This window comes from Poecilia reticulata, chromosome 3, assembly GCF_904066995.2.
Source record: "Poecilia reticulata chromosome 3, P_reticulata-male-v2, whole genome shotgun sequence".
Lineage (NCBI taxonomy): Eukaryota > Metazoa > Chordata > Actinopteri > Cyprinodontiformes > Poeciliidae > Poecilia > Poecilia reticulata.
In genome coordinates, this window is record NC_088832.1 from 20,063,287 (window position 1) to 20,076,914 (window position 13,628).

General features: G+C 37.0%; 1 protein-coding gene across 1 annotated transcript; it reads left to right on the forward strand.

The window, feature by feature from the left end:
• Positions 1-223: 223 nt before the first annotated feature.
• ogfod1 (2-oxoglutarate and iron-dependent oxygenase domain containing 1) lies at positions 224-12,342 on the forward strand. Its single transcript, XM_008405413.3, has 13 exons — positions 224-480; positions 5,823-5,968; positions 6,042-6,088; positions 8,070-8,170; positions 8,253-8,369; positions 8,449-8,540; positions 8,609-8,737; positions 9,971-10,084; positions 10,160-10,239; positions 10,306-10,565; positions 11,828-11,956; positions 12,035-12,093; positions 12,168-12,342. Exons 1-13 carry the CDS (start codon positions 321-323, stop codon positions 12,321-12,323), a joined length of 1,590 nt encoding a protein of 529 aa, XP_008403635.1. The 5' UTR covers positions 224-320; the 3' UTR covers positions 12,324-12,342.
• The last annotated feature ends 1,286 nt before the right edge of the window (positions 12,343-13,628 follow it).

Consider the following 13,628-nt stretch of genomic DNA (forward strand, 5'->3'; position numbering starts at 1 on the left):
AAACATAAATTAACAGAGGAATAGTGGTATAAAAACACTTTAAAAAATCACAAATGTTGATGTTACTAAAAGATCTTGCAATTTAAAGTAAATAAATGTATACATAAGTATGTATAATATATTAATATGCAGTTTTTAGTCCATACAAGCATAACGGGTCTGTTACAACAACTAAAAGAAAAATGTAAGTAAACAATACAGCCTGACAGTCATTCCACCGGGCATCCGACCGAGTCCTGCCCTCTGACGTCATTTACCCGCGACGCCGCTTCCACGCTATCCGGTGTCTGTAAAGTTTATGTTGGAGAGATTCCCCAGCTATGAGCAGCAAGCGAGCCCAGAATGAGAGCGGAGACTCGGACAAGAAGAAGAAGAAGAGGAGCAGCGTGGAGACCGTGGATCTCTGTGGAGCCGTGGAGGAAGAGGAGGCGAAGCGAGCGGTGAAGGAGGCGTGGAGCAACATGACCCACTACAGCAAAGGCTAGTGGAGCACAACGCGTTTCCCGTGGACTGATCATATTTGTACTATTATTAGGTCAATCCAGACGCTGCTAGAGGTGTTGATGGGTGGGCAGATGAAGACCGCGATGGTTCCACTCTAAAACTACAATTTTGTACGATTTATTTGTTCACGTTGCTATGGCGAAACTTGACATTTTTGCCTGATTAAATGATTGAAATGGCGAGCTCTTTTTTTGTGGCAATCTTTTCTACCTGTCCGTTTTGTTACAATCCAAAAACACAAACACTTGGGGGAAGGAGTACATATATAATATTTAATGTATAAGAACCACGTTTCGCCACAGTAACTTTAACTCAGAGGTGTCCAAACTTTGGCTCGGGGACCCAAAATGTCAGGTTACAACTACTCCTAGGGCCACAAAATGTGTAGTATTTATTTTTTATAATTACAACTATTTTTATTTTTACTTGCTAAAAATAAAACAAGCTAAGCGCAATATTTTAGCAAAATAAGGAAAGCTGTTTGTACAAAAGAGGGTCTTGCCAGATTAAAAAAGGCAAACCATATGCTAAATTTTTCATCTTTTTCTAGATTTTCTTGTATCTTCTTGGCCACAAGGACAGTTTATGAAACGGTCGTTCCTGCATTTTAGTAAAAACCACTGGATGTTTTCGATTCTTGTTACTAATATAGTAAATTAAAACCAAAACCCTGGATGAATACTTTGTGCTGCATGTTACATTTTCCATATTAATATTTTAATTGTCTGTATCTTTCTTAAACAGCCAGGCATCAATGAAAATTTTACCAATATTGATTTTAAATCTGAGTTTACATGAACCGTCAAACCAATTTTAGGCTATTCCAGAACTGTGATCAAGGGCCGCAATTGGCCCCCTGACCACACTTTGGACACCCCTGATTTAACTACTCTGACTAATTAGTCCTCTCTTTAAACCATTTCTTCAGTTCATTCAGGTTTTTCAGGTAGAGTTGTCACGATAACAAATTTTGCTGAACGATAAATTGTCCTAGAAATAATTTCAATAAATGGTAATATCGTTATTTTTAAGACCATTTTCAGCTAATATATTAATAATAGAAAATTAATGCAAGAAACGTTTGACTGGAACTGGGAAACATTTTAAATATTCACTAGAGATGTGTCGATCAGGTTTTTTCCTGCCGATACCGATACCGATACCGATCACATAATTTTTCTTTTTTTAATCATAAGCACTACCGGTTGCATTATGTGGAAAAAGAAACCATGAATTCACCTTAATTTAGACAAAAACTTGTTTTTAATAACTTTTTCCAAGAAAAAAACAAAACGGGCATTGTGCAAATTGTACTGCTATCAGTAATACTATCTTTAACAGACTGATAACATATGAAGGCTCTGAAGAGGCTAAATAATGCAAAGAGTAAAAAAAAACCCTCTCAAAATTGCCAAAGAAATTCAAGTATAAAACTTAACATTCAAAGGCAAATACAGGTTCCATTACAATAAAGACCCACCTTAAGCCACCTGAGTTACTGAATGAAACCTTCCTGATAGCATGGCGGCTAGCTGATTACTGCTAGTTCTGATGGGCTGTTTCTGACTGAGCGGAGTAATTATGCAGAGCAGGGAGGAGATCTATTATTTTTTCAGAGATTATCTGTCTCATGTTAGGACAGCGAAAGTTTTAATACGTATGTAAAATGTATTTTTTTAGGTTAGATGCTACAGCTTTAAACAGAGGTTCGGTGTGAGAGTCACTACCAGGTGGAGCAGAAGCGGCGCTCCGTCTGTGAAATAGACGGAGCTACGGTGAACCGCTGTTGAACCGCTGCTGCTACGGTTCAACAGCGAGAGCAGAACCAGCGTCATACATCGCAGCTCGAAGACTTAAATAATTTTGTGGGTTATTTGTTTAGCTTTCTGACAGTCATGCTAATCCGGTGAGTGTTTGTAGCTGTGCGCTGCTTTACCTGCTATCTGATCCTCCATATGTCTTTTTTACTGCAGTGAGCCTCGATGTAGCCAAACTCCGTCAAGTATGCCATTGTTTTTATGCCATATTAGATTCGTCATGTTGATGCATTTTGACGTGCTTCACCCTACGTGATTCAATTTTCCGCCGCAACACGCAAACTTCCCCATTCACTCAGTGCATTATAGTTCCACACGACATCGCTTAGGATTTGTTGCTGCGCGTTTGCGCAGAGTGAAGGAAAGAGGAGACCAGCTGCACAGGCAGGCTGAGAAATGAGATGCAGGTGATCGGTTTGTGTGATCGGCAACAAGAGACCTTGATCGGCGATCACCGATCATACACTTTTTCACGGAAATCGGCCGATTATGATCGGTGGCCGATCGATCTAATATTCTAATATCTAATATTCACAATAAGTAAACAAAAAACAACCAAAACATAATTAAAATAAATTCTGCAGTCTCTGTAAACTAAATTGTCCTTCAATAAAAGTTCTAGTTGAGACCAAAGTACCAGACTGAAAGTTTTTGTCATCCAGTTTCTGGTAGAAAGAGAGACAAATGGAAATTATTAAGTAAATGGAAATGATCATGCAATTAATTGATGTATTGCTTATTGTGACAGACCCATAGCTGCACAAAATCTGGTTCTAGTCAGAATACAATAAAGGACAATAAAATATGTTGTGAATTGTCACAAGTCTGTAAATGCAGTCAATAAGATCACATGACTAGATCTGGTTCTGTTAACATAAGTTTCATTAGAGGTTGAGATTTGTGCTGTTTTTTGGACTTGGGTTGCCAGATCTCGCTGGAAACTGTCAGTCAGATCTGGCAACCCGACCAGTGAAGATGAAAACCTTCCTCACCCGACCTCGACCCGATCCAACTCATAGTCAGTTTGGGTGGCTATGTTGGTCTCTGATTTTTTATTTTTTTTAATGTTAGAAATGTTTATTAGAAACCTTTGAGTTGTTCATAATTCTCACTTAAACAGATAAAAATAAAATTATGAAAAAATGTGTATTTTCCATTTATTTGCTTCACAATTCTGCAGATGTAGATATTCCATCCATCCATCCATCCATCCATCCATCCATCCATCCATCCATCCATCCATCCATCCATCCATCCATCCATCCATCCATCCATCCATCCATCCATCCATCCATCCATTTTCTTCCGCTTTATCCGGGGTCGGGTCGCGGGGGCATCAGCTTCAGAAGGGAGGCCCAGACTTCCCTCTCCCCAGCCACTTCTTCCAGCTCCTCTGGGGATAGATGTTCTCTCCCAAAAAAATACTCACTCATGCTTTCTTAAACATTCACATTTGAGATTTATTTGCAATTTCGATTAACAGAGATTGCTGTAGTTTGTGATTAACATAAATAATCATAATAAATAAGACTTTCCTTATAATTGCACACTCAGATTAGATCAGTTTTGATCAAACTTTCTGACAGGAGGGCCAAAATCTTTACCTTGAAGCACATGGGGTCACAAAAATGTTATATATTTTTATAACAAACTCTTTCTGGCTTTATTTTGTCTGCTCAATAATAAACTAAAAAAATATGATTTTATTGAAATCAACAAAATAGTTTAAGTAATTTTATAGAAAATATTTGCTTTGGAGGTTCCAGTTACTCCAAACTTAAGATCTATGCAAAGACTTCATTGATAAATGTGATAAATGGAAAATCTATTTTTCGCACTTAATTTTTTGCTTTTCAAGAAAGTGCTATCTTTAAAAAGATGTTCCTCTAAAAGTGGAAAAATGTACATCTGCATCAACAAACTGCCTGCAGGTCATATTCGCTCGGTTATAGATTTGAGGGCAGGGAGGCCGTGCAAAATCCTCCACAGGACCGCAAATGGCCCCCAACCCACTCTTTGGACACCCATGATACTACGTGCCTTCTTTTTCTCTTAAGAAAACAGTCAAAAAAGTTATTTATTTATTTTTTTTAAATTGAATTTTTTATTTGGAAAGGCAAGATACAATTATTTTGTACAATCCAGTGTCCACCACAATGGTGGGAAAAAAGAAAGAAAAAAAATCACAAGCCAATCCAGGATTTTTGTATAATAACAAAGAACATCAGAGTGAGTGGGGGGTAGAGAGGGGTCAGGTCTCATTTTCTTTTCGTTAGAAGAAAAACACAGTAAAGAGAATAAAATTTACCATAATCCTGAACTGAGGTACAATACCCATCACAACATTATTTGCATATAATAGATGAATTTAGTCCACAGGAATGACTGATTTCACATAGTTTGTCCATTTAGACCAGATCTTGAAGAAAGTTTCTCTTCGACCTTGAACAGAAAAGGATAACTTCTGCAGAATGTAAATGTCCTGTACAATGTTGACCCAATCATCCACTGTGGGTGCTTTGGGCTTTAGCCATTTTCTAGTGATTGTCTTTTTGCTTGCTACCAGAAGAACTAAAAGCAGTTTTTTATCATCCAGTGCCCAGTTATCAAGTGAAATGTTTCCTAAATATAGGGATTCACACGTACATGGGATCCTTTCAGTAAATATGTTATTAATGTGGGAACAAATTTGTTCCCAAAAAGCTTTAATCACCGGACAACCCCAGAAGATGTGGTGATGATTTGCTCCATTACTTCCACAAAGTCTCCAACATGTGTCTCCGCTGCCCTGGTGTTTTTTCTGAACTGGAGTTACAAAATATCGAACAGAGTTTTTCCAACTGAACAGCCGCCATGAATTGGAGCTTGAAGTCACCCAGTGTAATTTATTAATCTGTTCCCAGACTTCAGTAGAGATTGATAGATTTCCTTCTTTTACCCACTTGTTTCTTATGTAGTCTGTGTCACCCTGTTTAGACAATAGAATACCATTGTACAATATGGAAATGAGTTTTTTGCATGAACCTGACTTCAACAAGGACATAAACACACTAAGAAGTCCTGGTTTGGCCGTTTCCCAATTGTCACAATATTTTGATTGAAATAGGACCTAACCTGTAGATATTTAAAAAAGTCATCCTTCTCCAACCCTTTAGAATTCTTAAGTTCCTCAAAACTCTGGAATACACCCTTCTCAGTAAATGTATAGTAGGAGGTTAGTCCTTTTTGGATCCATCCTCTGAATCTCCCATCAATCTTGTTTGGTTTAAAAGCTGAATCAAAGGCACACCATCTGAGTATTTTTATCTGGTTACCCAATTTACACATTTTAACAATCTTACTCCAAGAATCTAGCAAAAAAGTTATTTTTAATTAATCTCTCATTCCTTTTTGGCATTTGCAGTCTATATCAGGTTAGCTGATATAGACTGCTGTACAAAAGTACAGCTGGCCTTTAAAAACTAAACATTTTGATTTCTTCTTGTGTAATTGTTGCTGTAGGAGATCTGGAGTTGGACTGCCACCCTTTCCCTCACTGCATAATCAAGAACTTCCTGAGCAGCCAAAGCTTTGCAGAAAACCTGCAGAGAGAGCTGCTGGAGCTCAACTTCAACGAGAAATCAAACGATCTGTACAAATTCAAACAGGTGACCATCAAACCCTGGTTTATTTCTCCTAGTATGTGGTCAATTATTAATTATTTTGTTTATTTTCTTTAAGTCAGATGATCTGAAGAAGAGAAAAGAGCCACACATTGCAGCAATAAGGTAACAAATGCAATAAATCCAGATTGGTATGAAACATTTAAATGCTTTCTGTTAAGAAAAAAGCAGCACATTTTTGCCAAAAAAGCAAGACGTCCTGTTTCTGTTCATATGTGGGTTATTGTCTCACAGTGGAGGCGCTGATGTGACATTTAATGGGTGGTTAATCTCGTCTGCTCCTGCACCTGATCCAGAGCTTATCCCCGATACAAGACACACAAACCTACTTCTGCTGTAATCAATATTTTCTACCTGACAGAGCGGCCTCTTTTTAAACGCGTTACAGAGGCAGGGGCATTAATGACGGCTGAATTCAGCTCAAACTTCAGAGCAGACAAGAGGATTAACAGGAAAACATGCCTCTGCCTTTTCTGCTGTTCTACTTTTTCCAGATAATGTGACACAAATGTATAAAGTGTAACTAAATTAAAAGACTCTTTCATTTTTATACTGTTATTGTCTAACAGCAGAAAATCTTGTCATTAATTGAAGAGCAAACATTAATTCTAGTCAGTATAAAATAATTAAATTGAGGTAACATAAATGTTTTGACAATTGTTTTAATCTCTTTAAAATATATTGCAGTTGGATTTCTTTTACAATAAAAAAGCATCAAAACAAAACTCGGCCCACACCAAAGGAGCCATCTATATAAAAAAAAAAATAAAAAAAATAAATAAATGGGGCACCAGATATGTGAAAAAGACCAGATTAATAGAGCCAGTTCTTGAAATTTAAAAAATATTTTTATTTCTTAAAAAAAATTAATGATCACTCACCTGATTCTCATAACCCACAGTGTGGGAATCACTCCATCAGAGAACAAGCTTAAATTCAGTTATAAAGACCTCATATAAGTCATATTCAGTTTCTATAGATTCTTTCTGAAATTGTCTCAAAACAGTAAATTTTAATGTTTGTCATATTTCTGTTCACATTTCATCTATATTTGATAAAAGCATGACTTATTTTAAGCTTAATGTTCGCATTTGTTACTAAAAAAAGATTTATGTAACTAATATGATTCATTATTACGATTATTTATTCACAAACTACCTATTTATTAATTTATAGATCTTTGAATTTGTTGATTTAATGGTCGCGTCCACCAGGGGGCGCCAGAGATTGCTCACCTCTGATGTCGTCATAGGACCGTTTCTTGTGATAAATGGTGAAGGACATTGATGGCGCTTAGTGAAGGCAGTGTAATACCGTGACGATTTAAATAAGTTCAAATGAGCTGCAGACCGGCTAGTGTTGAGGCAGAGAACAGTAGTTATTGTAATAACTGTAATGAACATAAGAAAAGCCGAATATCATGTTTTATCTTAATGATTTAAAAAAGGATAAAGGAGTTATCCACCCAGGTATTCATTTATACTCCTGAAAAAAAGAGATAATGTATGTTGACAGGAATTTAAATATTGTTTATCTTTTCTGTACTATTTTGTCTTTTTTTGACATGTGTATGGACAGGTTAAATAAATTAAATACATCAATAAATCATAAAGCTTATTTATTGTAATTTTTTTCTACAACACTATTCACCTTCATTATTGATTTTCAAATGTTTCTGTTATGGTTTAAAATAGGTTTAATTCATTGATTGTGATTTTTAATCAAATGTATTGGATTAACTTTCATTTTTGAGTGAACTACGTTTAAAAAGCTGTACCAACATAGAAATGTGACATTCTTGTAACAGAGAGCTGTAATTCTGATTAAATAAAATATATAAAAGCTAAACGAATTGTCTCCGTTGACAAACATAAGGCACTGACTTTATAAGCTGGCACACCTGTTAATGCAATCCAGCCTTGGGGATTAAATGCTGCTATTAAATATACAGTAAGAGTTGCCCCCCTCTGTTTGTGATCATCTATAATTCATGTAGCAGCAAATGTCATGGCAGACTGTCGCGTGTGTTTGCTGTCTTTGAGTTTTATTATTGTGTTGAGTGTTTCTTCTTCTTCTTCTTCTTCAGGACGGCTCTGTTTGGGCGTTTCCGCTCCTGGCTCGGGGACGTGTTGGGGGTCGAGCTGGAGCCCACCGTGGATATTTCTAGTGCTAAATATGAGTATACAGGTGAGATTTAAACACTACCCCAGAGACTTGGAGGAAGTCGCTGCATTTGGTGACAGTAAATCGCGTTTTGTGTCATTTCAAGATGTTCTTTTGTGCCATGATGACGAGCTGGAGGGGAGGCGCGTGGCTTTCATTTTGTATCTTGTACCTCCGTGGCAGAGCAGCGACGGGGGCAGCCTCGATCTCTACTCGACAGACAGTAGGTACCTCACTCTGTGTGTGTGCGTGTGCGCGTGTGTGTGTGAAGCTGTATCGGTAACTGTCAACACTGTCATCAGGTAATTTCCAGCCAGAGAGTATCGTGAAGTCACTCGTACCGTGCTGGAACACCCTCATCCTGTTCGAAGTGTCTCCAGTGTCTTTTCACCAGGTCAGGATTTGGGTTTTTAACTCTCAGTGTGGGGTTGGTTTGAGCTGATTTAGTTTTTTTTCCTGCAGGTTTCTGAAGTTTTATCACAGGACAAGTGCCGTCTGTCTCTGAGCGGCTGGTTTCATGGACCCACTCTGGAGCGTCCTCCTCGTTTTAAAGAGCCGTCCATCCTCAAACATCCACACTTACCCAGAGATGTGAGTGCTTTAGGGGAAGAGAAATTAAAATCTCAGATTTGTACATACCAGATCTGATTTTTGATATTAATATTTTTTTTCTTGCTTACGTTTCTTTAAAAAAGAAATTCTAAATTGCAGAAAATATGTTCAAAAAGTGGGTTTTATTTCACTCACTCCTTCTGCGGGTTGTATGATCGAGTAAAAGGGCTAATTTGGATAGCATAGAAGAGCCAGACTCTATGACTAAAAAACATATCAAGATGTGTTTTCTGTCAGTGGATATCAATAATTATTGATTCATTTTTTAGTTTTAAATATGTGAAATATTGCTAAGCTGATGTAACCTTTCCCGTTTTGTCACTCCGCTTTATTTTTTCTATTTTTAAGCAGTTATGAGGCACAATAGTGAAAACTTAAACTGCTGCTGCTGCTCCAATTAACAGGTTGTTGCTAGGTAACTAAAGAGTGAGTTGCTAGGTAACCGAGAGTGAGTTGATTCCACCAACCTGTTTTAGTCAGCTTTGAGAGGTTGAGCAGCTAAAGCCGTTCCTCTGCCTACATCCCCCAGAATGCTGTGCAGCTCTGGACTGGAGTTCAGTAAAATTATTGAATATTCTTTTATCGTTTATTGATTAATGATTTTTTTAATCATCAAGTCTAGGTATGATTAGTACATACTACAGATGTAATTACTTTAGCTTTTTCCCTTGCTTGAAATCCTTTAAAATATTTAAATTTAATCAATTAGGCATTATGTTTTATATGTTCAACATTATTGACATTGGGTGATTTTTATGTTGTTAATTTGTGTTTGTTCTCAGGTTTATAGGGTGTTTGTAAGAGAGATTTAAAATCAAAAAATTTCGTTATATTTTAATTTACCTTGTCTCTGCTGTAAAATACAGAATATTATCAACAGGACATTATTAACTGTAAAAAATTAAATTAAATCATATAATCGTGAACTGAAACTGTTTTTTAGTTCATTTGTATTGATTTTAATTCCAAAGTGTGCAGCTGGAAAACTAAAACTTACCTTAAAAATGCTTGAAAGTGCTTAAATTAGTCTGTTTAGAAAACTTGATAAACTCATTTGAGAACTGTATGTTATATTTACTCAAGTTGTTTAAAAATTCATTTGGTCTGAATCAGTTAAATGTGACAAAAAAAAAAAGTAAAAACGGGGAGTCAGTAAGCAGGTAATGCAGCCCATTAGTTGTGTAACGTAGAGCTTGCTTTTGCTCCTGACAGGAGACTGTGCTGTTTGAGTGGGTCAATCCTCTGTACCTGGATATTTCCTACCAAGAGCAGATCCAAACCGAGTTTGAAGACAGCTCTGAAATTCAGCTCAAAGATTTTCTAAAGGTAACAGCTCTGCCTTCAACTTCACTTCCCGTATCCAGGTATTCCTCCAGGTTTATTGACAGATTATTTCCTCAGGAGGAGAAGTTCAGGGAAGTGAGTGAAGCTCTGCGACAGTCTGACATTCGGTGGATGAAGAGAGGTCCACCCAACAAAAGGTTGATGACGTCGGCCAGCTCTGAGGTTTCACATTTAGCGGATTCTCATGCTGAATGTTGTTTTAGGTGTTACGAATCAGCCTCTGTTGACTCCCTGCCGGAGTGCGTGAGTGTGTGCTGGGAGCTGCTTCGCTCAGAGGCCTTCTTCCTCCTCCTCTCCAACTTCACCGGCCTCCGGCTGCACTACCTGTGTCCGGCAGATGAGGAGGACGAAGAGGGAGAGACGAAGGACGACAAAGAGGAGGGGGAGGTTGCAGGAACGTCAGCAGAATCGCCATCATCGTCATCATCATCATCAAAGGCAGGCACTGACAAAGGAGGGAAAAGTATGTGAAAATGTTGGTTGAAATTAGGACTGCAACTAACAATTATTTAGATTAATAAAAAAACTGGCAAATTCTGCAGATTTTTTTATTTAACCACGCAAGCCTACAATACACAGTATTAAAAATACATTGCATTGTAACCCGTTTTTAATGTATTTCTAATATATTTCTGGTTTATTTTAAATCAGAGATTAAACCTTTTTTTTGCCTTTACTTTACTTGATCATATGTAGCAAAGGACCCATCTGTGTGTGTGTGTATGTGTGTGTGTGTGTGTGTATATATATATATATATATATATATATATATATAACATAAACATTGAAAAGCTCAGTTCTTTCTTCTTGACTGAGATTTAAATTTTTACAGATTTTAAATCGGCTTAAGGTAAAACTATACCACTTGGGGAGATCTGGGTAGAACAGACCAAGGTTTATTATTATCTTAAATGCAAACTATATGTATTATGTAACCCTTCCCTGTTCATCTCAGGTGCAGTAGGTTGACTTCACGACAGACACATTCAGGTTCTCTGCATTTATTCTAAGAAAAGAGTAAATTGAGTTGGTGGTTATCATCAGTCCAGCAGCTTCTGTCCCATTATGTTAAAGAAAATATAATAAATAACCCAGAACAAACCACAAAGCAATATCTCCCAATGAGCAGTTAGCAGCAGTTAGCATTTATAGCAAAATTGGGCAACATTAACAATAACATTTAGAAACAAACACAAAACATAACAAATTTACTCAGATTTCATCTGAGAAATTTGTACACTATCAAATTTATCCAATATATATTTTAAAATATAATATAAAGTAAACACAGAGCTGATTCTAATACTACCACAGTTACCGATGGCAACAGAAAAAGGGGGAGGAGCTGTCAGTTACAGGTTACTATGGTAACCACCAACCGGAAGAGCAGCGCACAGAACTTAAAACACCAAAAAAATGTCTGGAGAACCAACTTACTGACTGAACAAAATTAATTCAAATAATTACATTTTGACAAACTTCACATTTAAAAACTTTGTTTTTAAGTTAAGTTTTGGCTTAATTGCTGCTCTAAATGTGCTGATCTTTCAGCAAAATTGCCGTTTTGTGAGTCTGTATTCTCCTCTTGAAGATTAATCGATCACTAAATTAGTTGAGGATTGTTTCACGTATCAGTTAATCATGATTAATCCGGTTAATCACTTCAGCTGTAGTTGAAACGTTTGCTCAGTCACAGGTTTGTTCTTGTGGTCTGATCTTCTTCAGAACTGAGCTCGCCTGTGTGTTGTGGAGAAGTGCGTCGCTGGTCTCATGGCGGTTACACTCTGTTGCATGATGCTGAGGCTGCACAGGCGGAGTACGCTCTGGACCTCATCCTGCCGTTTGACTGTGCAGGTGAAACCCAAACACACGTACACAGTAAACTGACCCTTAAGTTTTCACTGTAATACTCACAGAATGAATGTCTCACAGACTGGGAGGCAGAGTTTGGGGGTATCACGTGTTATGTTGCCAACGAAGAAGATGAGGAGGTGAGTGTCGACGGGTCTAAAGGCAAATATTTGCACAGCACATCTGTGAATATCATTAGTGTATTATTTTTCAGCTTCTCACTGTGTATCCAGAGGACAACTCCCTCGCTCTCGTCTACAGGGACAAAGAAACCCTCAAATTTGTCAAGCATGTCAATCACAAAAGCTCCCATGTGGACAGTTCCACCTGCAGAGAGTTTTATGACTTCTCTTTTGTCTACTATGAATAAACATATTTTTGTCACTGTGTATGCTGGAGTTTTTCCCCCCATAAATATTGTGCTAGGCATTGAAAGATGGACGTTAATATTTATGTTGAACTTCATATTTTAGAAATATAGTATGAATATAAATTGTATTGGTAAATATCTAATTTAAAAATATTTTTAGACAGTCAAAATAGAAATAATTGTATTAACATCCTAAACTTGCCCAAATCTGTTGGTAAGTGATCCAGAAAGAAACCCAAACATATAAATAACTTTTTTAAAAATTATTATTCAAAATGGTTTCCAACTTCTCGTGTAGCAGAGTGACAGATTTTGCCACAAATTTATATTTAGCCCCTTTCGCCTACTTTCCCTAAGTAAAAGCCAACATTTGGCTTGAGTTGTGTGGAGAAGCTTAAAGCAGGTTTGGGTTATGTAGAGTTGAAAGTCATAGGTTACGGAAATCAATGAAGCCTGCGGTACAAACTGCACAGACTCGTAGTTCAACAAGATAATTGATAGTTGTACATTTGGCCCAACTACATAACCATATGTATGGTGGAAAACAAACACTGCAGATCACCTTGAATTCATAATGTCTACAGGAAAACATGGTAGTGGCACCTTCATGCTGTGAGACAGGAAAGCTGGATGAAGCAAAAATATTGGAGGTTGTAAATGACTAAAGGTTCACCCGTCAAGCAGAACAACACTAAACATCAGGTCAGAGCTACAATGAAAGGGGTTGCAAAGAAACGGGGGCACTGACATTTAACTTTATTGTAAATTGACAAAATACGAAAGACTTCAAGTACTTTTGTGAGGCGCTGTTGGAAATTAATATAATCCTCTTCATATGATTGAGCCAATATGTCTACCTTTGCTTCAGGAGTTTGTACAAGCTTCTGAATTTCTAAATGCGAGCCATTAAACAACACCTTCTTAAGTTGACAAGATAATGATGCAAAATATTCCACACCAACAAAACCAGGGCAAAGTGAAACAGTTGTTTTTTCCAAAAAGAAACTACTAAAATATATTAAATTGATTATCTTGATTAAAAAATATGGATTCCAGTAAATTAATAAAACCCCAAAGGTTATGCCTGGACTGTACAACTCTTTCCTTTGGTAAACAAATCGGACAGACAGGATGTAAGTGAAAGTTACAATGAAGCAGCATTTTAGCTCATTGTGTTCTATGACACAAAACATGATCAAGCTAACAATTTTAACTATCTGCTATTGTATTTTTGCTCGTATTTAAAAGATTCTGCTTTAGTTGTTTTATATAACTATTAAATAATAAATGCTGACTGATTAGTTT